The following is a 26,190-nucleotide window of genomic DNA, read 5'->3' on the forward strand; positions in this document are numbered from 1 at the left end:
AAATTTCTTATCTTAAACTCCAAAGTGCCACATCCATAGTATCAAAGTATGGATTCCTAATCAGCATCACCTGGGGCTTTGTTAGAAAAGCAACTCTCAGGTTCCACTATAGACCTTTCAGTCAGAATCTCTGGGGGTAGTGCTCAGGAATCTGTGGTTTAACACGTGCTCCATCAATGAAACTAGAAGCTGGTTCTTTGAAAGAATTAACAAAATTGATAATCCCCTAGCCAGAGTTATCACAGAGAGAGAGATAAAGAGAGAGAGAAAGACCCAAATAAATAAAATCATTAATGAAAGAAGAGAGATCACAACCAACAGCAAAGAAATACAAACAATTATAAGAGAATATTTTGAGCAATTATATGCCAACAAATTAGACAATCTGGGAAAAAATGGATAAATGTTTAGAAACACGTAAATTACCAAAACAGAAATAGGAAGAAAGAGAAAATCTGAACAGACCCACCAGCAAAGACATTGAATCAGCAATCAAAAATCTCCCAACAAACAAAAGTTCAGGGCTGGATGGCTTTCCAGGGGAATTCTAACAAACAATTAAAGAAGAATGAATGCCTGTTCTTCTGAAACTGTTCTAAAAAAATAGAAATGGAAGAAAAACTTCTAAACTCATTTTATGAGGCCAGTATTACCGTCATTCCAAAACCAGGAAAGGACTCCACTAAAAAAGGAGAATTGTAGGCCAATATGCCTGAAGAACATACATCCAAAATTTCTCAACAAGATTACTAACTAAATGGATCCAACAGTACATTGAAAAGATTATTTACCATAACGGAGTGGGATTTATTCCTAGGCTGTAGGGGTGGTTCAGCATCCACAAATCAATCAATGTAATATGCCACATTAATAAAAAAAAAAAAAGGGTAAGAAATATATGTTCCTCTCTTTAGATGCAGAAAAGGCATTTGACAAAATACAGTACCCTTTCTTGATAAAAAAAACCCTCAACACAGTGGGAATAGAAGGAACACACCTCAATATCATGAATGCCATACCAAAAAAAGACCCATAGTTATGGTCATCCTCAATGTGGAAAATCTGAGAGCTTTTCAAGAAGAGAGGAATGTCAACTCTCACCACTGTTGTTCAACATAGTACTGGAAGTCCTAGCCTCAGCAATCAGACAATAAAAAGAAATAAAGGCATACAGATTGGCAAGGAAGGAGTCAAACTTTCACTCTTTGCAGATTACATGATATTCTATGTGGAAAATCTGAAAGACCACCAAAAACTTGCGAGAATTCAGCCAAGTCACAGGATATAAAATCAATGCACAGAAATCTGTTACATTTCTATATACCAATAGTGAAGCAGAGGAAAGAGAAATAAAGGAATTGATCCCATTTTCAACTACACGAAAAACTGCAAGATAGGAATAAACCTAACGAAAGACGTAAAAATTCTGTACTCTGAAAACTATAAAACACTGATGAAAGAAATTGAGGAAGACACAAAGAAATGGAAAAACTTTCCATGCTCATGAATTGGAAGAACAAAGTTTTGTTAACATCTCTATATTACCCAAAACAATGTACAGATTCAATGCATCCCCTATCAAAATAACACCAGCATTTTCACAGAACTAGAACGAAGAATTCTAAAATCTATATGGAACCAGAAAAGACCCCAGAGAATCAAAGGAACACTGAATAAGAAAACCAAACTGGAGTCATCACAATCCCAGACTTCAAGCTGTATTACAAAGCTATAATCATCAAGTAGTGTGGTAATGGCACAAAAACAGACTCATAGATCAATAGAATAGAATTGAAAACCCAGAAATGGACCCACAACTATATGGTCAACAATCTTAAGCAAAGCAGGAAAGAATATCCAATGAAAAAAACAAAAAACAGTGTCTTCAACAAATGGTGTTGAGAAAACTGAATAGCCACATGCATAACAAAGAAATTGGACCACTTCTTATACCATACACAAAAATAAATTCCGAATGGATGAATGACCTAAGTGTGAGACAGGAATTCTAGAGGAGAACAATGGCAGCAACATCTTTTAACTTGCTGCAGCAACTTCCTGCTGGAAAGAAGGCAAGGGAAACAAAAAACAAAACAAGAGAACTCTGGGGACTTCATCAGGATAAAAAGCTTCTGCACAGCAAAGGAAACAATCAACACAACTAAAAGACAGCCAGTGGAAGGGGAGAAGATATTTGTAAACAGCATATTGGATAAAGGGTTAATATCCAAAATCAATAAAGAACTTACCAAACTCAAACCCCAAATAAAAAAATCCAGTCAAGAAATGGGTGGAAGATGTGAACAGACATTTCTCCAAGGAAGACATATAAATGGCTAGCAAACATATGAAAAAATGTTCAACATCAGTTATCATAAGGGAAATACAAATCAAAACCACTATGAGATACCACCTTGCAGCGGTCAGAATGGCTGAAATTAACAATTCGGGAAACAACAGATGTTGGTAAGGATGCAGAGAGAGGGGAACCCTCTTCCACTGTTGGTAGGAATGCAAACTGGTACAACCGCTCTGGAAAACTGAATGGAGGTTCCTCAGAAAGTTAAAAATCGAGTTTCCCTATGATCCAGCAATTGCACTACTGGGTCTTTATACAAAGGATACAAAAATAGTGATTTGAAGGGACATATGCATACTGATGTTTATAGCATCATATCAATACTAGCCAAATTATGGAAAGAGCCCAGATATCCATCAACTGAAGAATGGATAAAGATGTGGTGTATATATATAAAATGGAATATTACTCAGCCATCAAAAAGAACAAAATCTTTCCATTTGCAATGATGATGTGAAGTGAAATAAGTCAGTCAGAGAAAGACAAATACCATATGATGCCACACGTGTGTTTATTTAAGAAAATAAACAGATGAACATAAGGGAGGGGAAGGAAAAATAAAAGAAGATAAAAACAGAGAGGGAGGCAAACTATTAAACACTCTTAACTATAGGGAACAAACTGAGGGTTGCTGGAGGGGAGAGAGTGAGGGGATGGGCTAAATGTGTGATGGGCATTAAGCAGTGCACTTGTGTGAACACTGGGATATATTTAAGTGATGAATCACTAAATTCTACCTCTGAAACTAATACTACACTATATATTAACTAACTTGAATTTAAATAAAACATTTAAAGAAAATAAATAATACGTGTTCTTGGTGATTCTTATACACACTACAAAGTTTGTGAAGCGCTTCTGCACATGATATGTGCTTATCTATTTCTCCACCCAACTCTGGAATCACTCTCATCCTTGCTTGTGATATTCCAACCGCACTGGCCACCTTTCATTTCTGAAGGTGTCATATTTCCTCCCATCTTGGAACCTTTACATCATCTGTTCCTTCTGCCTAATCGGCTCTTCTTTAATTTTAATTTTTTAAATTATTTATTAGACAGAGAGCATAAGCAGGGAGCAGCAGGCAGAAAGAGAAGGAGAAACAGGCTCCCCACTGAGCAGGGAGCCCAACATTGGGACCCCATTCCAGGACTCCTAGATCATGACCTGAGCCAAAGATAGATGCTTAACCAACTGAGCCTGTATTAGGCTCTTTAGAAATGTGCTTGTTGGCTCATGTCATTTGGGTCTTGAGGTTTCCCTGATTGTGAGCACAGGAAAGTACAAAGAAAAAGGTCCTAATAGGACAGGCTCCTCATTATTTCATCATAACCCGTGTCTGTGATTTGAGAAAATTACAGATCAACCAGTCATGAATTGAAATCTGTGGATAAGAAAATGGGCACTAGTTGTTACTCTGTAGATTTAAGTTTTTCTACAAATTTTAGCAATTTTCATCACAATGTTATTGTTGATTTTCTTAAAAGAAACTGGTATTGGGATATTACATTTGGAAAAGCTTTTAATCTAGTTTTTTTTTTTTAAGATTTTTTTTTTTTTTTTGACAGAAAGAGATCACAAGTAGGCAGAGAAGCAGGCAGAGAGAGAGGAAGGGAAGCAGGCTCACTGCTGAGCAGAGAGCCTGATGTGGGGCTCGATCCCAGGACCCCGGGATCACGACCTGAGCCGAAGGCAGAGGCTTAACCCACTGAGCCACCCAGGCGGCCCTTAATCTAGTTTTTAATCTAATTTTTAATCTAATTCTCCATCTCATGATCTTGCATGCTCTATTAATTTTCATTCTTATTTTTGAAGGGGTGATTTGATAAACAGGCATAACTATCAGCATATACTCTATACATTAGGTGTATTCTGAACAAGTGTTAACTATGAACCCTCTGGGATGGATAAGCACATATGATTTTTCAATTGCTAAAATTTGCCATTTTTACAATGAGTTCTATTGCATTTCACAAGTCTCTTGGCAGGGTCTTTAAGGCTGACTTTGTTTTTCTCTTGTATAAATTAGGTTCGATAGATTATTTTTATAGTTAAAACATAAAATAGTATCAAAAAGTTTAGTTCTGGGGCACCTGGGTGGCTCAATGGGTTAATGCCTCTGCCTTCAGCTCAGGTCATGATCCCCCGGTCCTGAGATCAAGCCCCGCACCGCATCGGGCTCTCTGCTCAGCAGAGAGCCTGCTTCCCTCTCTCTCTGCCTGCCTCTCTGCCTACTTGTGAGCTCTGTCAAATAAATAAATAAAATATTAAAAAAAAAAAAAAACGTTTAGTTCTATTAAAAATCATGGGTCTAGTCAGAAGAGCATTTAGCATTTTTTAATTTTTCACAATATGTTACCTACTGTAGTAGACGCCCTAATTTGGGTGGTGTTATATAATAGAAATTTATCAGTTGTGTAGAAGTCCAATGAGGGCATTTCTGGTCAGTGCATAGCTTTTTCCCATCCCTTAGGGCCTTAAAACCTTCTGTATCCAGCCAGCAAAAAGGAAGAGCAGAGAAGGCTCACCTTGTTCTTAAACCCCAGAGCTGGAAGTGGCATTGCTTTTGCTTATGCCTTGGTGAGAATTTGTCTCAAGGCCACATCTGCTTGCAAGGGCAATAGGAAAATTGTCCCTGAGTAAACAGACATTCTCAGTGGCAAAATCACCCTATGAATGGGGAGTACAAATATTTGTAGGAAGACAGCTATCTCCTGCCACAAAAACCTATGTTAATTATCTTTGTGCCATGTTATGCTGCAGTTGCCAACCAAATGCATCATTCAAAGAAAATACATCCCTCTCTCCTGGTTACCATATGTGCTTTTTACCCTTTTAATGGTACCCTTAGCACCTCATATTTCCTCATTTAGAAATTCTCATTTATATTCAACTACACTAAGCTTCTTAAGGATAGGACCATAGTCACCTTGTTCTTTGTACCCCTACTATCCAATATAGTGCTTAACACAGTGCTACACATGTAGTAGAGTCTCAGTGAATTATTTTGAATAAATGAATGAGTAGGTCAATGAATGAATGAATGAATGAACTGAATTCATATTACAATATATTATCCCTCAAGACATATCATATATTTTAAGCCACCTCTAATCACTTTTGAGTTGTATGATGAGCTGAATAAATCAAACAAAAATTAAGACCCTTTGTCCTTTTTGTCTTTCCATGAAGGACACGATGCAATTGTCACACTCCTGAAGCATTATAAGAGACCGCAGGATGAATTGCCCTGTAATGAATATTCTCAGCCTGGAGGAGGTATCCCTTTCTTAATAAGTGTTTGTTGTTATTACAATATTGTGCCCAAAGGTAAACCTTTATTTCTATTACTATTATTCTAAGGCTAGGGATGAGGACATGTCAGATTGGCTTTATTTTAAGAAAACTTATGTCTGGATGAGGCTGAAAATAAAGAAGCCTTCACTTAAGCTGTTTTCTAACTCATGAGTCTGCAGTCCCTTCAGGTTTAGCATTCCCTGGACTAGATGTTTATGAGGCCTATGCATGACCAGGAAGGCCCAGGTGAGCTGAGAGCAGTCGTTTTCCATTTCAGGAATCTATTAAGGCAGGCCAGAAAATACTCATACCCAGACACAAATTAAATCTGCCAGAGTCTACTACACCTTGTTTTGTTTTTATTATTTTTAATCTTTTTATGTACTCTCTAAATAAACACTTGCTATACAGTTTCAGTATCCAGAAAAAGACCTGGGTTAAAACTATATTCTCACTTGGTTTCCTAAGCAAATTTCCTTTGTCACCTGCTTCTTTTGGATAATGCTTTATGTTTATGTAGGAAAAAAAGCTACTTTCAACTCTATAATATAATTTGATTTCTAGATGGCTCCTATGTGTCTCTTCCATCCCCCCTGGGGAAGATTAAAAGCATGACAAAAGGTATTTTAATATAAGACAGTTGTTATATTTTATTACAAAGGATAACTATTGCCTCAAGTATGATAACTTTCTGTTTTGTTTTACGCATTGTAAATGATGACTACTTTGCATGCATAACCAATATTATCCACAAACCATCCTTTCCATGATTAACCTTACCCGCTGTACTCTTTTGCACATGCTATCTTGGGTCATGAAGGTATAGTAGTGAAAATTTCCCCACTATTAAAGAAAGATCAAATTTTTTACACATTTGTATTTTTAATGAAGTCTAAATTACAAATATTAATATCTCTAAGGAGAATTGGGAATAGGTTTGCGATAGGAAAATAAATTTTTAAAAATAAGTTATTTTCCAAAAGATCCTAAATAAGTAATGCTTTGGGGAATTTTTGAGTGTGTGCAGCACACAGAAATTAATACCACTGAATCAGGAAAATTAATATATATTATACACACACATATATGATTCAACTATAAATTCATATTTAGCTTTAGAATTTTCAGCTTTTAAAAATTATTTTTGGTGTGAGATGTTTCATCTGAATGATTCATGCACTTATTTTTTGACATCTAATTGGCATCCCTTTGAGATTTGGCTTATGGATATTTGGCTAAGCCCATTGTGATAGGTTGCAGGGTTGACCAGATAACGCTTGTTATCATGATGTGCTATGAACTGTACTCCAGGGTTGCTGTGTCACACAGACAAGCTAGTTATTGATCAGATTAGGAATAAACACTTAGCCCTGATAACAAAGGTCAGGGAACAGAGACAGAAACTAACATGTTTTTAATGCAAAGGGATAGATATCATTTGTGATAAGGTTTTATTATCTCCAAGTAGTCAATTGTATTTGGAAAATTAAATGTTACTAGGGAATGACATTTTTGGTAAAGTATATATGTGCATCATGTGTACACATCTATGTGTGTTTTTTGTCTTAAAAAATAAAATAACAATTCCTATTTGCAGAGAAAGCAGATGTTCTCCTCCTAAGGGCTGGATTGCCTTCACATTTTCATCTTCAGCTCTCTGAAATTGAGTTCCATGAGATTATCGGCTCAGGTAACCTATGAAAACACTAGTCTGTTTAGTTTCATTAGCTCAAGATAATATGTGTTTATTCATTTCTCTTAAACAATTTTAGGTTCTTTTGGGAAAGTATATAAAGGACGATGCAGGAATAAAATAGTGGCAATAAAACGGTAAGCAAACAAAGAAAATTTAGCATCAGACACAGAGTTGTGAACTTTTAGACGCATATGCACGCAAGCCCCTTGTTTTGATCCATCTATTGGCTAAGGATTTCCTGTTCCTGCCATTTCCAGTTATCGAGCCAACACCTACTGCTCCAAATCAGATGTGGATATGTTTTGCCGAGAGGTGTCCATTCTCTGCCGGCTCAATCATCCTTGTGTAATTCAGTTTGTGGGTGCTTGCTTGAATGATCCCAGCCAGTTTGCCATCGTCACTCAGTACATATCAGGGGGTTCTCTGTTCTCCCTCCTTCATGAACAGAAGAGGTATGGTTCTCTTGTTCTGACTTACCATTTTACATGTCTTTGGAATTATCCTTGCAGTACTTCAGAGGCTTTCCTCTTGGATAAGCCTTTACTTTCTGAAATCTTCTGAGTGCTAGGCAATGTGGCATTTTAAAGGTGGCTAATAATTTATGCCCAATAATTATGTTTTAGTGAATAGAAATACTTCTGTGCTTTCTTAACAGGAATTCAGTTGGGGATAACAAATTCAAGGAATTTAAATTAGCAACTGAAGCTTATAATAATTAGGCTAAATATGACATACTAATAAAGCAGATATATGTAAGCTGAGAATAAAATAATTACCAAGGGTCACAGCATTTATTTTTTAAAGTTTTAAAAAAGAATAGCCTTGCACTAATCTATTTCACATCCTAGATATATGCATGCAATAATTAGAGTGTGGTTTCACTCAGTTATTAGAGTAGAATCCATTCTATGTTATTATAAAAAAAATTAAGTATAACATTATAAATATTATAAAATCAAGAGAGATATTTTAAATATGAGGGTTTGGTATCTGAATTGATTTATAATTAAGCATGATCTAAGGTAGAAGTTATTTTTTCCAGACTTTTTTTTTAATTTTTAGCATAATCTTCAATAAAGCAAAAAAGACTGAAAGATATACAGAATAACAAATCATGCACTCCACTGGTATTTTTCAGAAAGATGTATTATTGGCTTTGACCACTTCATCCTCACTAAATCTTTTTTTTAAATTCTAGGATTCTTGATTTGCAGTCTAAATTAATTATTGCAGTAGATGTTGCCAAAGGTATGGAGTATCTTCACAACCTGACACAGCCAATTATACACCGTGACTTAAACAGGTATTTCCCCCCCCCCCTAAATAATGAACATAGAATTGTGTAACTGACTAGGAATCTAAGATAGAATTCAGTGTATCTTCACTGAAGATACAGTGTAACTACACTTTGATATATTGCAAATCAGGGTTTTCAACTATGTGGGTTAGGCAATAGACTACTTTAAGGCTAAGCTATATAAAGTTTTGTCATTGTCTTTTACAGAAATAGAAAGCTATATAACTGCCTCTTGGGGATCTTTCAAGAGAGTGATGGCTGTAAGATTCACCAGCTAGCTAGTTCTCAAGTCAATAAAGTCAGATCCAGAATTTAGATCAATGACTATTATAGCATGTCAGGTCTCATACAAAGTCAGGTATTGCAGGAGGTCCTGATTTTTTTTTTTAAGATTTTTTATTTATTTAACATACAGAGAGAGAAAGAGATCACAAGTAGGCAGAGAGAGGGAAAGCAGGCTTCCCTCTGAGCAGAGAGCCCGATGCGGGGCTCCATCCCAGGACCCTGAGATCATGACGCAAGTTGAAGGCAGAGGTTTAACCCACAGAGCCACCCAGCTGCCCCAGGAGGTCCTGATTTAAATTACCTGAAACACCATTTTTGTACTACTGTTTTGGTATTTTTCTAATGGTAAATTCAGCCAAAACACAGCAGCTCATTTACCTAGTTTTCATGTGACGATGTTTTCATGTAGGTTAGACTTGAAACAAATAATTATAGTGTACCAGGGGGTGAAACCCCAAGGATTTAAAAACAAAACAAAACAAAAAAATTTAAACAGTGAAAGCTTTCTCTAAGCAAAATCTTACAAGAAGGCCAATACACAAAATGTAGCAGCTTTAATCGAAGGCAGAATGCAGGGTACAAAAATCTGTTCACTTACCATTTTCTAATGCCAAGGAGAGAGATCCTTACACCACCTCTGTGGAATCCCAAATGTGTTATGGAGACAACCTCTGATCTAGTTTATGAAATAAGTCAGATTACTGAAAGTCAATTAAATTTCATTTCATAATTATCAATAACATTCATATAGAACCCATATATAATCTTATGTATAAAGTCCACAATTCTGAATCTCCTAAAAAGCAATTACTCCATTTAGCCTTTTGTTCAACAACTATTTGGGTATCTACCATGTTTAAAGCCTTTATACTTGGCATATTAGAGCTTACAAAGTGAAGCTACCAGAGACTCCCTTCCCAAGGAGCTTTCATAGTTCTAATGGAAGAGAAAAATACTTGCCTAAGTATGTGGTAGGTATAAAGTAATAAGTTTTCTAAGAGAGATGTTTAAAAATCCTATAAAATTTTAGAAAGAAGAATATTAATTACTTCTGAGGAGTTTAGAAACATCTTCATGGAAGAAGGGACATTTGAGCTTGGCATGAAAGGATGGATAGAATCTGGAAGGGGAAGACGTTAAGAAGATAGAGATTAGGAAGTTAAAGGCATAGCTAGCAACAATGAATAGTTTCACTTTAGTGGATGAAGTGTATATGAATGTATGTAGTGTTCGTAATGTAGGAAACAAAAGACAGGGGGAAAATTCAAAAAGATAAGTTGGCATAAGAGCACAGAAACCAGAGAATCATAGACTTAAGGTAATTTAGACTTTGTTCTGTAAGAAAGAAGTAGGCACTGAAGTGGAGGAGGTAAGAATCACAAATTCAGAATTGTAGTGTGGGATGATTAATCCAGCATCTTTGTAAAAGATTGACTTGATGGGGAAGTCAAGAAACCAGTGAAGCAGTTGTTGCAGTAATCTAAATGAGAAGTAATAAAAAGCAGAATTTCACTAGTGGCAGTGGAAATGAAAGGGAGAGACAGATATGAAGGATAGGAGAAAGAAAATAAATTAGATATGAGGGTGGTTGAAACTTAGATATTGCAAGTAAATATGTATGGGATTCAATCCATTTAAAATTATTTATTAGTTTTCACACAAAAGTCATTTCTTTGCTATTATTAAGGTTTTTTCTTACCTCTCTTTTTAAAGCATTTATGTTAATAAACATTTTTTCTTTGAGTTTCAGTAACAGTACTTGGGAAATAGATTTAGGTGATAAATTAGCATAATAGAAACTGGTGATTCGTGAGTTTTGGAAGTGTTATTTTGTCATCCCAACCATTTTGCATGTGGTACTAAAACAAATGAGTGATCACTGAAGGTTTTGTTTAGCTGTAACTCCTCAATTATGGGGCAAATGAATGTGTGTTCTGTTGCCCTGTAAGGGCAAGTTGTTACCATCAGGTTATAAAACAGGGCCAAATATATAAATGTTGATTAAAAGTAGAAATAGAACATTTACTATATAACAGATTTATTTATATTTGCCATTTTTTTCTGTTTCTAATCTAACCTAAATGCTTTAAATTGTACCAAAACATATTCAGATTTTACAAAATATGGTTTCATAAGTGTCTGCAGTATAATAGGTCCGAAACTATTACATTTATTATTTATGAACTCTTTTTTAACTAATCTTTAGTCTGGCAAAAATAAAACATTGAGTTTTTCAGGTTAATGTGGATGTAGCATTATATATTTCTCAAAAGAGTGTAAGTCCTTCTGGACTTATTATACTGTTTGGGTACATAGACCATATACTGTGAAACAATTTCTTTCCCATGTAAGGTAGAAAATGACTAAGGACCAAAATGATTGAGCAGCAATTTTCAAAGGATTTCAAGTAAGTCAAAGATCAAAGTAGAGTGGAAAGCTTCCTGGAGGATATAGAGCTAAAGCTAGACTTTGAAGAACAGGTATGTGTCTTCCCTCGGTGTTCTCACAGCAGATTAACCGTTGCATATCTACGATGTTCATGGAGCCCCACTGAAAGACAGAAAGGGAAAGATGCACATCAGAGTGAGGAACTTGGACATGTTTGCATTTTTGCATTGAAATGACCTGTTTACATTTTTCTTTCTCCCACTAATCTGGGCCTGTCAGGGCTTCTGAAGCAGAGATCCTGCTCTCTTTCTCTCAGAGATGTTTGATCAGTGCATTTTTAACTGAACCAAATTCTTGGAACATTTCTGTGAATATCATTTCAAGAAAGCAATAGCCTAGTTTGTCCAAGTATGGCTGCTTTTAGGTAGAGTCCGACTTACTTTGCCCAATACTCTTTATGGTTTAAAGCAAAGGGGCTGTTTGAGCTTATTGATCAGCTTACAGATGAGGGGACACTCTATCTTTGATGCTGTGGTTGTTGATTTATATGAGTGAGAGGAAAGAATTCTCTGCCTTTCTCTTGGCAAGCTTCTTACCATACAGGTCTGAAAGTTCATTTTGATCTTTAAATATTTACTAAGGAAAAGTTGAAGGGCTGAATAAGTAAGGGGTTCTTTCCAATGATGATGATGAGAACGATAACACCTACCATTGATTTACCACTCACAACATGAAAGGAGGTCTGCTAAGCCCTTCCTATGTGCTCTTATTTAATCTCATAATAATTCTATAGTATAGCTATTGTTATCTCCATTTTCCTAATACAGAAACTATGTCCAAAGTCACATTCTTAACTTACAGTGTTCTTAACATTATATCATGCTGTCTCGACAACAACAACAAAATCAAGTCAGAACACAGAGATAAAGGAGGCTGATGATATTGGATTAGCATCAGACATTTACCAACTTTGTTCTTTGTGCTTCGGTCCTTAAACGCAATTCCTGTGATGCAAATCATTTCTCATACGATCTTCTTGTGTTCCTGTGTTCCTGCTTTATTTCTTCTTTTATAACCCATGTTCTGCTAGAATGGAATAGAAACTGCATATGAGGTACACAGATATATTTCCCTTGCTCTGTAGTGTTTAAATATTTTTTAAACATTTTTTTCCAAAGACTTATTTATTTATTTGGGCGGGGGGGTGGAGGGTTCAGAGGGAGAAAGAGAATGTCAAGCAGACTCCCTGCTGAGTGTGGAGAATGTGGAACTCAATCCCAGGACCCTGAGATCATGTCCTGAACTGAAATCAAGAGCCGGCTGCTTAATTCACTGAGCCAGCCAGGTGCCCCTAAATATTTTAAAAATCTATATAGCTTTATACAGGAATGCACTTTCCAATTTGTTGTAGACCCCACTACCTACCAACTTACCAACTTACACTTCGCCCAATTTATATATTCATTTTGCAGCATTGGAGCTTGCAAAGCATGATTTATAGCTAAAGGCTTTAAAGCTTGTTACTGAATACAAACAGCTCTCTGTGTTACCTTGGAAAAGTGTGTTTTCCAAATTGTTTGACATTGAAACCAAACATCACTGCAAACATAAATGGATCAAATGAATGGCCTTTTCCCTTGGTAAGTATATAGTAGAACAACACTCTATGCAATGGAATAGTGGCACTTCCATCACAGAGTGGCCATTGCTCTCCCATGAGATACTTATATGAAAGCATTTTATAAACTGTGAAGCATTATACAAAGGACAATTGTTATCCCTATTAATCCCTCACTTGTCCCCTTATATGTCAGGATGGAAAAACACTCCACAATATTCTCATGCATACCAATATTTCTTTTTATATAACTTTATATTACTTTTTAAGTAATTAATAGGAGTCTAGATCTACATCTAAGAACAATTACTGTTGGTTTTGAGTGTCAGCTTCTTTGGGTGAAATAAAGGAAGATAATTAATGACAAATTAAAAACAGCCAATTTACTGATGACAAATGACAAATACCATAAAATGACAAAGTTGGTAAGGGGTGGAAGAATTTTAATTTTGAAGATGACATTTAATTCAGTCAGTGAAGATTTCAAAAAGTATCAAAGAAAAAATATTCAAAAAATTTTTAATTTTCAGTTGATGTATGCATTTATCTTTCAATTGACTATAAATATAAAAGTTTGACATTTGAAAAAAGCAAATACAAGTAAGCAAATGAGGTTTTATTTCTAATTACTGAATTTTTAGGTACAGCTGTGTTCCTCAGTTCTCATAAATTAGAGTCCACTCTTAGATGTGCCTTTCATTTGTGACTTTTCCAGTAAGTGGCTATACAGATAAAGTTTAATATTTACTGGCAAATACCATATTGCAAAGAATTCTGAATACCTAAGTGCAAACCAGTTGATTACAATGCAATAATTATTTAGGTCTTGAAAGAACCCACTGAAACTCATGAAATCCATCATAACGTTACTTATGTAATTCTCTATTATTAAGCCACTCATATGTGGCATCCAAAATTTTGATTTTCTCCTCCATTTCCACTTTAAAAGTAAATAAATTTATTCTTCTCCTACCCACTTAAGCCCCCATGATTGGGAGGGAGACAAACCATAAGTGACTCTTAATCTCACAAAACAAACTGAGGGTTGCTGGGGGGAGGGGGTTTGGGAGAAGGGGGTGGGATTATGGACATTGGGGAGGGTATGTGCTTTGGTGAGTGCTGTGAAGTGTGTAAACCTGGTGATTCACAGACCTGTACCCCTGGGGATAAAAATATATGTTTATAAAAAATAAAAAATTAATAATTCAAAAAAAAGTAAATAAATTTAGAAATTAACATAAATACTTGAGTGCTTGATATGAGCCAGAGTCTGTGCTATGCCTGGGGATACAGCTGAGAATTATAGCCCATAGCACTTTTTCTAGAAGAGACTGGAATCTAATGAAGTATTTTCCCAAATTTCCCAATCATAAGCACCATCTGGGGACCGTCACTTAAAAAAAAAAAAAAAGAAAGAAAGAAAGAAAGAAAGAAAAGAAAACAAATCACAGATTCAAAGGCACAGATTGAGAATATCCTATATTAGGCCTAAGAACTTAAACTTTTAAACAAGACTGCCAGCTAATTCTTATGACCAAACAAGAAAAAGAAATACTATTCTAGCACAGTTTTCTCAACCCTGGCTGCACATTAGAAACTATGGGAGAACTTTAAAAAAAAAAAAATCCTAATGCTACTTACCTCAGAATTTACAGGGGCAGGGCCCAGGTATCATATTTTTAGAGAGCATTCCTCATGATTTCAATATGCAGGCAACAGTGAGAGCAACCTTCAAGTATTAATGCCAATTATTCTATTTGCCATACAATCTCCTCCTTCTCTGCTGCCAGAGAGTAGTGGAAATATTGAGGAATTAAGTCATGTAGAATTATACTTTTTTTAATTTTATTTATTTATTTGAGAGAGAATGAGAGAGAGAGAGCATGAAATGGGGGAGGGTCGTGGGAGGAGCAAACCCCCCACTGAGCAGGACACCCAATGCGGGACTCAATCCTGGGACTCTAGGATCACAACCTGAGCCAAAGGCAGTTGCTTAATGAACTGAGACACCCAGGCACCCCAGAATTATAAATGTTTGAGAATCATTGCCCAAAATACAAAATTCATTCATTTGTTCATCATTCATTCATTCGTTCATCCATTAAATAATGAATGCAAAAGACTGAGATCCATAGGCCCACAATACCTCCAGCTTAGAATAGGTCCCAAATCCAGTATTTTCCATGGAAGTTGTGCTATGTATACATAAGGCTCTCTAGAACATGTAATTTGTAATTCATGATTGATACTAGAAACAGTATCAGTAAATTTTGTATACAGCTAAAACAAAAGTATAAGTTTCAATATTGGACGATTGCAGTGCCCACAGGTTTAAAGGGTGTTCAAGACTATAAACTCTGGAAGAATACCTAACTACATGTAATAAATCAATACACATATAGAATGATAAAGACAGGGGCGCCTGTGTGGCTCAGGTTAAGCCTCTGCCTTCAGCTCAGGTCATGATCTCAGGGACCTGGGATGGAGCCCCACATCAGGCCCTCTGCTCGGCAGGGAGCCTGCTTCCCCCCCCCCCTCTCTCTACCATTCTGCCTACTGTAATCTCTACCTGTCAAATAAATCAATAAAATCTTTAAAAAATAAAAAAAAGAAAGATAAAGACATATAAACTGTATATGTGTATTATATATCAATTTACATTTAAGCCTACATTTTCCACGTTTTTGTGATGCTTCCAGCCTTTCTCAACTGGACTTCTGAAAAATTAAGTCTATGGAAAATGATTTGAGGGACAATTGTCTTAATTCTCCTAAAGAAGAGACATAGCTCTACCATTTGGAATGCATAAAAGAGAAGTTTATTCATTACCTACAATGAATGCCTTAGGACTTAGGGCCCTTGGGTTTAAGGCGTGCTTGTAGTTCTGAAATGGTTTTGTCCAAAACTGTACTGTGACTTCAGATTTCCAATTAATCTTTTAAAATGTTCTTTGTGAACTTTATTACTGTTTTAAGTAATGGGGAGGGGGAAGTAAGCCATTCAGTTTTCCAAGATGAAATCTATATTTGTTAGTGTAGGTTATTTGCTACAATAATAGACCCCAAATTGGATAATGGTCCAAAAGCAATAGAAGTTTGTATCTTCACTATGCGAACAGGTTATTGGTGTGGCCCTTATCCATGAAGTTATTTAAGACCCAAATTAAACATGGGCTTGCAGGGTCTCCTTGGGGGTCATTTCCATTCAACTGAGAATAAATGGGATGAGAATATGTAAGATATGCATGAAATGTTTCATAGGCCAGACATGAGAGTGTCATACATTGCTTTGAGTCACATCTTGTTGGCTAGAGCTCCCTCATATAGCAATGCCTCTTACTGCAGCAGGGAGTGGGTAATACAGTCTAGCTGTGTGCCCAGAAGAAGAAACAAGTTTTCATGGCTAGCTAATAATCGGTGCTACATTCACCCTATTTACCCTAGTGATAACAGTTACTAGGATTTAGGTAAAGATAATAATTGAGAAGTCTGATCTACGTTTGCTTGAATCAATTGTGTAATACAATGTTAATCACATACTAAATGTCTTTTATAAATACACGTTCACAATTTATATACTAATACTACTAATTGGGAAATGTAGTGAAAGCTTTTTAATAAAGCATACTATATGTGAATTAATTTTGAAATGATTATTTTCATTTACTATTGTTGATTACATTAAAGATATGAAAATAGCTTTGGGAGTATGGGGACATATGTCCCTGAATCAAAACATGGCTCAAGAGCAAAACATGTTTTGTAATGAGATAAAAGAGTATGAGCTAGACTATATAAACTCAAAACATAAGTCACAGTTCCATGTTTTCTATATCAATTAAAACACACATATACACACCTTTTTCTTTAAGAGTGAAAATTAAAACACAGAAGAACTATGATCACTCCAGTCGGAGAACCTTGTTGTACTATACCCAGCAGAAGGCATTCCTCAAAAATTTAGTTCTACAAATTGCTGTAATCGTATGCCTGAGCTCCATTCAAGTGTTGATGTTCAGGCCTGTTCCATTTCCATTTCTGACATGCTTGGTCTCCATTTTAAGTCAGTCTGTCTGTATTCAACTCCCTAAATTTTCAGATGAAGTTCCAGGAACTCTCAAGTTCCAACCTATTATTTAAATAGAAAATCACCATCCAGCTTGTCCTCATCTTCTCTGAATATAGCTTCATCTCTGCCTCTCACCTGATTCTCACAGTTCCCAGAGGCAATTCCCAAACATTCCCATCACATTTCATTTTGGTTGAGGTTCCTCATCCTGCATTAAAGTAGCAGGTCCCTCCCTCTTCCCTGCTGCACTACTAAAATGTCCTCAAGTCCTGAGCTGTCCTCTCTTTGTACTCCAATGGAAATAGCTGAAGTTTCCTCCCAGGGCCAGTTAAAATGTTCCTCCTTTCTCAGCTGCCTGCATTAGAACGTCTCATTTAATTTTGGCTGCATCCACGAATTCTAAAAATAGTGCTCTTACTTAACACCCCATTAAGTAAATTCCCTGAGACACATACTCTCTTTAAATTAAAACAGGTATATTTAAGTCAGAGAAAAACTCATTCATTCTGCTCACACTATCATATTGTTCACACAAACCTGGTCAACCCTGCCATCTCTCGTTTCCATCAGGAACTTTGCCTCGGTGGTCCCAGTCAGATAAATCCCTGAATCTCTTATTTTAGATGTGGGTTCTAAACCCCTGTATGCTATTTGAAACACTACACAAGATTATGTGTGTGTGTACAAAATAAATGTATCTGTGTGTATAAGAGCACAGGAAGTCGGGGTTGACTGAAAACAGGAATTCCGTGATTCCAGAAGTCACTTTTGAATTGACATAAAAATATTACTACTCCGCCCTTGAACCTGGCCTCGGGATTTCTTCTTCCAGAGCATTTCATGATGAAGTCATTTATTCTGTAATACAACAAGCCATACCCTGAGAAATCCCAAAGCCAGGTAGATAGCTGTGCTTTTCCTCACCCCAGAGCTGAACTTAGAAGAGTAGTAGTGATGCCCCTTCTTGATCCTCTAAAACCTTTCAAAATCTTCCCTGTGACTGGTGGTGACCTTACTGGCCTGCAATTTTGTAGTGTTACTTGTTCCTTATACTGCCATGTTCCATTCTTGAGGGATGCGGCCTATATAAAGTCAGCTTTTGAAAATATCAACAAAGGCTTTGCTCTGTCAGCTTCGTTTCTTCTCTGCCCTCATTTCTTGGGAGGCACTGTGAGTGGCCTCTTGGCACCTTGTCGATTTCCTGAGCAGCTAACCTTTCAATAATGATATTAATGCTGCCCTGTGGTTATCTGTGCATTTCTCAGTTCATCATTTTCAACCCTTGCTTGCTGAGATTCATTCACATTGTTGTATTCTTAAGATTCTGGAATTTAATTGAGTGCAACCTAACTAGGGACCCAGAGCCAGAATTTCTAGCTAATAAGGGAGAAACAGTCTTAATAGGTGGATATTTCTTTTGTCATTGATTGAATTTCCAATAGCTATACCTTGAATCTCACCGAGGAAAAGAAATACAGATAATTGAGAACTTTCTTCTCTTGTTTAACATTATTTATTTCAAAATTCTTCCTATCACTCTTGGGAGGAAGCAACTTTTCAGCTAAGGTCAGTATTCTCCTGAGACTGCAGCATGGACGGCTCTGGCAATCTGTGTGGGTGTGGCCTGCTGGAAAGCTGGTGGAAGGCTGGTGGATGAACCAACTGAAAGCCAAGGCTATGGAGCCAGACCATGCAGTTGCACATACCACTTCTGTCACATCTTAACTGTGTCCATGGACAATTTGTTTAAAAACCAGTTTTCTAATATATAAGATGATAATGTTACCTATTTTATTGGGTTCAAATGAGAAAATACTTTAGCCATTATTGTGGTTTTTCTTCTTTATCTTCCTGAAAGTATATTTTCACTACTTAATATTCTTTTTTTATTAACATATAATGTGTTATTTGTTTCAGGGGTACAGGTCTGTGAATCATCAGGCTTACATAATTCACAGCATTCACCATAGCACATACCCTCCCCAATGTCCATAACCCAGCCACCCTATCCCTCCCCCCACCACCTACCAGCAGCCCTCAGTTTGTTACCTGATATTAAGAGTCTCTCATGGTTTGTCTCCCTTCCCAGTCCCATCTTGTTTCATTTTTTCCCTCCCTTCCCCCCGTGACCCCCAACCTAACTCTCAAATTCCTCATGTCAGAGAGATTGTATGATAATTGTCTTTCTCTCGTTGACTTATTTCACTTAGCATAATAACCTCTAGTTCCAGCCACGTCATTGGTTTTTTTTTTTTTTGTCATTGGGGTTTTGATGGCTGCATACTATTCCATTGTATGTATATATATATATCTATATCTAGATATATATATACACACCCGTCTTCTTCTTTATCCATTCATCTGTTGTTGGACATCTAGGTTCTTCCCATAGTTTGGCTATTGTGGACATTGCTGCTATAAACTTTCGGGTGCACAAGCCCCATTGGATCACTACATTTGTATCTTTAGGGTAAATACCCAGTAGTGTGATTGCTGGGTCATAGGGTAGCTCTATTTTCAACTTTTTGAGGAAACTCCATACTGTTTTCCAGAGTGAATGCACCAGCCTGCATTCCCACCAACAGTGTAGGAGGTTTCCCCTTTCTCTGCATCCTTGTCAACATCTCTCATTTCCTGACTTGTTAATTTTAGCCATTCTGACTGGTGTGAGGCAGTATCTCATTATGATTTTGATTTGTATTTCCCTGAATCTGAGTAATGTTGAGCATTTTTACATGTGTCTGTTAGCCATTTGGATGTCTTCTTTGCCGAAATGTCAGATGATGTCTTCTGCCCTTTTCTTGATTGGATTATTTGTTCTATGGGTGTTGAGTTTGATAAGTTCTCTATAAATTTTGGATACTAGTCCTTTATCTAATATGTCATTTGCAAATATCTTCTCCCATTCTGTTGGTTGTCTTTTGGTTTCCTTGGCTGTTTCCTTTGCTGTGCAAATCTTTTGATCTTAATGGAAGTCCCAGTAGTTCATTTTTGTCCTTGCTTCCGTTACCTTTGGCAGTGTTTCTAGGAAGAAGTTGCTGAGGTTGACTGTGTTCTCCTCAAGGATTTTGATGGGTTCATATCTCACATTGAGATCTTTCATCAATTTTGAGTCTATTTTTGTGTGTGGTGTAAGGAAATGGTCCTCCAGTTTCATTCTTCTACATGTGACTGTCCAATTTTCCCAACACCATTTGAAGAGACTGTCTTTTTTCCATTGGACATTCTTTCCTGCTTTGTTGAAGATTAGTTGACCATAAAGTTGAGGGTCCATTTCTGGGCTCTCTATTTTGTTCCATTGATCTATGTGTCTGTTTTTGTGCCAGTACCATACTGTCTTGATGATTACAACTTTATAATAGAGCTTGAAGTCTGGAATTGTAATGTCACCAACTTTGGTTTTCTTTTTCAACGTTCCTCTGGCTACTTGGGGTCTTTTCTGGTTCCATATAAATTTTAGAATTATTTGTTCTATTTCTTTGAAAAAAGTTTGTGGTATTTTGACAGGGATTGCATTAAATGTGTAGATTGCTCTGGGTACCATAGACATTTTCACAATATTTGTTCTTCCAATCCAGGAGAATGGTACCTTTTTCCATTCTTTGCATCTTCCTCAATTTCCTTCATGAGTACTTTATGGTTTTCTGAGTACAGATTCTTAGCCTCTTTGATTAGGTTTATTCCTAGGTATGTTACGTTTTTGGGTGCAATTGTAAGTGGGATCAACTCCTTAATTTTTCTTTCTTCTGTCTTGTTGTTGGTGTAAAGAAATGCAACTGATTTCTGTGCATTGATTTTATATCCTGACACTTTACTGAATTCCCGTACAAGTTCTAGCAGTTTTGGAGTGGAGTCTTTTGGGTTTTCCACATATAACATCATATCGTCTGCAAAGAGTGATAGTTTGACTTCTTTGCTGATTTGGATGCCTTAATTTATTTTTATTGTCTGATTGCTGAGGCTAGGACCTCTAGTACTGTGTTGAATAGCAGTAGTGATGGCAGACATCCCTGCTGTGTTCCTGACCTTAGAGGAAAAGCTCTCAGTTTTTCTGCATTGAGAATGATATTTGCAGTGGGTTTTTCATAGATGGCTTTGATAATATTGAGGTATGTGCCCTCTATCCCTACACTTTGAAGAGTATTGATCAGGAAGGGATGCCACACTTTGTCAAATGCTTTTTCAGCATCTATTGAGAGTATCATATGGTTCTTGTTCTTTCTTTTATTAATGTATTGTATCACATTGATTGATTTGCGGCTGTTGAACCAAACTTGCAGCCCTGGAATAAATCCCACTTGGTCGTGGTGAATAATCCTTTTAATGTACTGTTGGATCCTATTGGCTAGTATTTTGGTGAGAATTTTCACATCTGTGTTCATCAGGGATATTGGTCTGTAATTCTCTTTTTTGATGGGATCCTTGCCTGGTTTTGGGATCAAAGTGATGCTGGCTTCATAAAATGAGTTCATATGTTTTCCTTCCACTTCTATTTTTCAGAACAGTTTCAGAAGAACGGGTATTAATTCTTCTTTAAGTGTTTGGTAGAATTCCCCTGAAAAGCCATCTGGCCCCGGGCTCTTGTTTGTTGGGAGATTTCTGATTACTGCTTCAATTTCCTTATTCGTTATGGGTCAGGTTTTCTATTTCTTCCTTGTTCAGTTTTGGTAGTTTATATGTCTCCACGAATGCATCCATTTCTTCCAGATTGTCTAGTTTGCTGGCATATAGTTGCTCTTAATAGGTTTTTATAATTATATTTCTTTGGTGTTGGTTCTGATCTCTCCTCTTTCATTCATGATTTTATTTACTTGGGTTCTTTCTCTTTTCTTTTTGGTAAGTCTGGCCAGGGGTTTATCAATCTTATTAATTCTTTCAAAGAACCAGCTCCTATTTTTATTGATCTGTTCTGTTCTTTGGTTTCTACTTCATTGATTTCTGCTCTGATCTTTATTATTTCTCTTCTCCTTTTGGGTTTAGGTTTTATTTGCTGTCCTTTATTCAGCTTCTTTAGGTATAAGGTTAGGTTGTATACTTGAGACCTTTCTTGTTTCTTGAGAAAGGCTTGTATTGCTATATACTTTCCTCTTAGGACCACCTTTGCTGTGTCCCAAAGATTTTGAACAGTTGTGTTTTCATTTTCCTTTGTTTCCATGAATATTTTAAAACTATTCTTTAATTTACTGATTGATCCATTCATTCTTTAGTAGGATGCTCTTTAGCCTCCATGTACTTCAGTTCTTTCCAACTTTCCTCTTGTGGTTGAGTCCTAGTTTCAAAGCATTGTGGTCTGAGAATATGCAGGAAATGATCCCAATCTTTTGGTCTTGATTTGGGACTCAGGTTGTGATCTATTCTGGAGAATGTTCCATGTGCACTAGAGAAGAATGTGTATTCTGTTGCTTTGGGATGGAATGTTCTGAATATATATTCTGAATATAAGAGCCACACCCTTGATGTGGTCATCTCTGTCATTAAAGCCTTTATTTCCTTGTTGATCTTTTGCTTAGATGATCTGTCCATTTCAGTGAGGGGGTTGTTAAAGTCCCCTATTACTATTGTATTATTGTTGATGTGGTTTGTTGTTGTTGTTGTTGTTGTTGTTATTAATTCATTTATATAATTGGCTGTTCCCATGTTAGGAGCATAGATATTTAAAACTGTTAGATCTTCTTGTTGGACAGACCCTTTAATTATGATATAGCTTCTTTCCTCATCTCTTATTACAGTCTTTGGCTTAAAATCTAATTTATCTGATATAAGGATTGCCACCCCAGCTTTCTTTTGATGTTCATTAGTAAGGTAAATTGTTTTCCAGCCCCTCACTTTAAATCTGGAGGTGTCTTTGGGTCAAAATGAGTTTCTTACAGACAGCATAGATGTCTTAGACCCCATAGATGGGTCTTATTTTTTATCCATGCTGATACCCTGTGTCTTTTGATTGAGACATGTAGCCATTTACATTCAGGGTAACTATTGAAAAATATGAATTTAGTTCCAATGTATTGCCTGTAAGGTGATTGTTACTGTATATTATCTCTGTTGCTTTCTGGTCTATTACTTTTAGGCTCTCCCTATGCTTAGAGGACCCCTTTGAATATTTCCTGTAGTGTGTTTGCAAATTCTTTTTGTTTGCAGATCTCTTTTTTGTTTGATCTAGAAGCTTTTTATCTCTCCTATATTCAATGACAGCCTAGGTGAATGTAATATCCTTGGCTGCATATTTTTCTTTTTTAGTGCTCTATATGTCATGCCAGTTCTTTCTGGCCTTACAGGTCTCTGTGGATAGGTCTGCTGCCAATCTAATATTTCTACCATTGTATGTTACAGACCTCTTGTGCCGAGCTGCTTTCAGGACTTTCTCTATGTCACTGAGACTTGTAATTTATAATCTTAATGATGAGGTGTTGACCTATTTTTATTGATTTTGAGGGGAGTTCTCTGTGCCTCCTAGATTTTGATGTGTGTTCCCTTGGCCAAATTAGGGAAATTCTCTGATATTTGTTCCAATATACCTTGTGGCCCTCTCTCTCTCTTCTTCTTCTGGGATCCCAATTATTCTAATATTGTTTCATCTTATGGTATCATTTATCTCTCAAATTCTACCCTCATGATCCAGTAGTTATTTATCTCTCTTTTTCTCAGTTTCTCTACTCTCCATCATTTGGTCTTCTGTATCACTAATTCTCTCTTCTGCCTCATTTATCCTAGCAGTAAGAGCCTCCATTTTTTTATTGCATCTCATTAATAGCTTTTGTAATTTCAACTTGGTTTGATTTTAGCTCTTTTATTTCTCCAGAAAGGGATTTTATTTCTCCAAAAAGGGATTCTCTAGTATCTCCCATGCTTTTTTTTAATCCCAGCTACCACCTTGATAATCGTTGTTCTGAACTAGTTCTGACATCTTACTAATGTCTGTATTGATTGGGTCCCTAGCCTTTGGTACTTCCTTTTGTTCTTTTGTTTTGAGGTTAGTTTTTCTGCCTTATCATTTTATCCAGATAAGAATAGATGAAGAGAGAACAAAATACTAAAAGGATAGCAATGAACCCAGAAAAATACACACTAACCAAATTGGAAGAGAACAAAACTGGGGCTGGAGAAAGGAGAAAATATATATATAATTTATAATATCTATTTATATTTTATATTTATTTATTTATCTATATTTTTATTACACACACACACACACACACACACACACACATTAGACTGGTGAATAGAACAGAGCCCCACACTTGATTTTGGGTGTGTTTTGGTCTATTAGAAGAAACTGCCTCCCAAAATTTTCAAGAAAGAAAAACTTATGTATATACAAAAATAAGGGTAAACATGATGAAGGGATGCAATATGACTATAAAAATAAAAATTTTAAATGATTCTTAAAAAGGAATTGATAGGATAAGAAATTGGTTAAAAAAAATGGAGGAAAGATGTGATCAGGTTGAGACTAAAATAAATTCATGCACTAGATTTAAGGTATATTTTGATCTGTTAGAAGAACCTGTAGCCCAAAATTTTAAAGAAAGGAAAGCTTATATGTATACAAAAAACAAGGTTAAATACAATAAAAGGATAGAACATGGTTACAACAATAAAAATTTAAGAAGGTTTTTTAAAAAAAAATGTATTGATAAGATAAAACAGTTTAAAAAGGTTAAAATAAGAAAGAGGAAAATAAATAAAATAGAATAAGAAAAAAATAAAATTTAAAAATTTTAACTTTGAAAGAATAATCATGGGGAAAAAAGCTGTGAATTCAATGTGTTGCATTCCCCTGTGGTGCTCTAGATTTCCGCAATTCTCACTGATTAGTGAACTTGGTCTTAGCTGGATGTTCTTAATGATCTTCTGAGGGAGGGGCCTGTTGCAGTTATTCTCAAATGTCTTTGCCTGAAGCGGAATTGCACCATTCTTGCCAGGGGCTGGGCTAAGTAATCTCTTCAGTTTTGCTCTCTGTAGCTTTTGTTCCCTGAACTATTTCCATATAGCTTTCTGGGACAGGAACAAAAATTGTGGCCTATCAATCTCTAGCCCCCATAGTAGCTGAGAGCTTGGGGTGCCCCTTCTCAGTGTGCCCTCAGAGAAAAGCAGTCAATCCCTCCTGTCTCCCTGGTCTCCATCTGCACTCCATGCTCACCTGGCCTGTGACCAAGCATTTCTATCTCTGGTGCATGTCCCTGTTTGGAGTCTCCAAACCCAGCAGATTGCTGCAACGTGTTCCAATGCCGCTCCTCCCAGAGGAGAAAGGAGGGGTTTCTCTCCAGACCTGCCACTTGTGGGGTCCCTGCTCAAAGAGCAGTGGCCCAGCTGTGCCACGGATCTTGGTTTAAGGTAATCCTGGGCTGAGAACCCATTCCTTGGCTCCATCTCTGCAGCCGGTTTCCCTGTTCCAATACCTGGGAGCTCTGCCACACTCAGGCACCCCTGGTCTTTCTGTGACCCCACAGGTCCTGAGAGCACACTGTCTCTGTGAGGGTTCCCCTCACCCCTACTCCGCTTAGCCTCTGGAGTGATGACCCTCTGTTGGACAGACTTCTAAAAGTTCTGATTTTGTGCTCACTGTTCTACCACTCTACTGGTAGCCGGCCCCTCCTCCTGAGGTCCATCTTCCCAAATACTGTCTCAGATTCACTTCACACATCATTTCCTACCTTCCAGAAAGTGGTCAATTTTCTGTTCCTAGAGTTGCTGCTATTCTTCTCGTCAGTCTCCTGTTGAGTTTGCAGGTGTTCAGAATGGCTTGATAACTATCCAGCTGAACTCCTGGGACCAGATGAACTTTAAGTGTTCTTCTCCTCTGCCATCTTGCTCAACAATAAACTACTTAATATTCTTTTTTTAATATATTTATTTTTTTCAGTGTAACAGTATTCATTGTTTTTGCTCCACAGCCAGTGCTCCATGCAATCCATGCCCTCTCTAATGCCCACCACCTGGTTCCCCCAACCTCCCACCCCCTGCCCCTTCAAAACCCTCAGATTGTTTTTCAGAGTCCATAGTCTCTCATGGTTCACCTCCCCTTCCAATTTCCCCCAACTCCCTTCTCCTCTCTATCTCCCCTTGTCCTCCATGCTATTTGTTATGCTCCACAAATAAGTAAAACCATATGACAACTGACTCTCTCTGCTTGACTTATTTCACTCAGCATAATCTCTTCCAGTCCCGTCCATGTTGCTACA

General features: G+C 36.8%; 1 protein-coding gene across 5 annotated transcripts in view; it reads left to right on the forward strand.

Annotated features, from left to right (window-relative positions):
- The window catches only part of TNNI3K (TNNI3 interacting kinase), a 317,149-nt gene that overhangs the window by 147,006 nt on the left and 143,953 nt on the right, over positions 1-26,190 (forward strand). For all 5 annotated transcript variants that reach the window (XM_082686565.1, XM_082686566.1, XM_082686569.1 and 2 more), the window contains exons 12-17: positions 5,552-5,638; positions 6,221-6,277; positions 7,254-7,346; positions 7,429-7,486; positions 7,610-7,804; positions 8,551-8,655. In XM_082686565.1, the coding sequence (XP_082542691.1) occupies positions 5,552-5,638; positions 6,221-6,277; positions 7,254-7,346; positions 7,429-7,486; positions 7,610-7,804; positions 8,551-8,655 (595 nt within the window). The remainder of the gene's footprint in view (positions 1-5,551; positions 5,639-6,220; positions 6,278-7,253; positions 7,347-7,428; positions 7,487-7,609; positions 7,805-8,550; positions 8,656-26,190) is intronic.

The sequence above is a fragment of the Mustela nivalis genome (genome assembly GCF_964662115.1).
Source record: "Mustela nivalis genome assembly, chromosome: 10".
Classification (NCBI taxonomy): Eukaryota; Metazoa; Chordata; class Mammalia; order Carnivora; family Mustelidae; genus Mustela; species Mustela nivalis.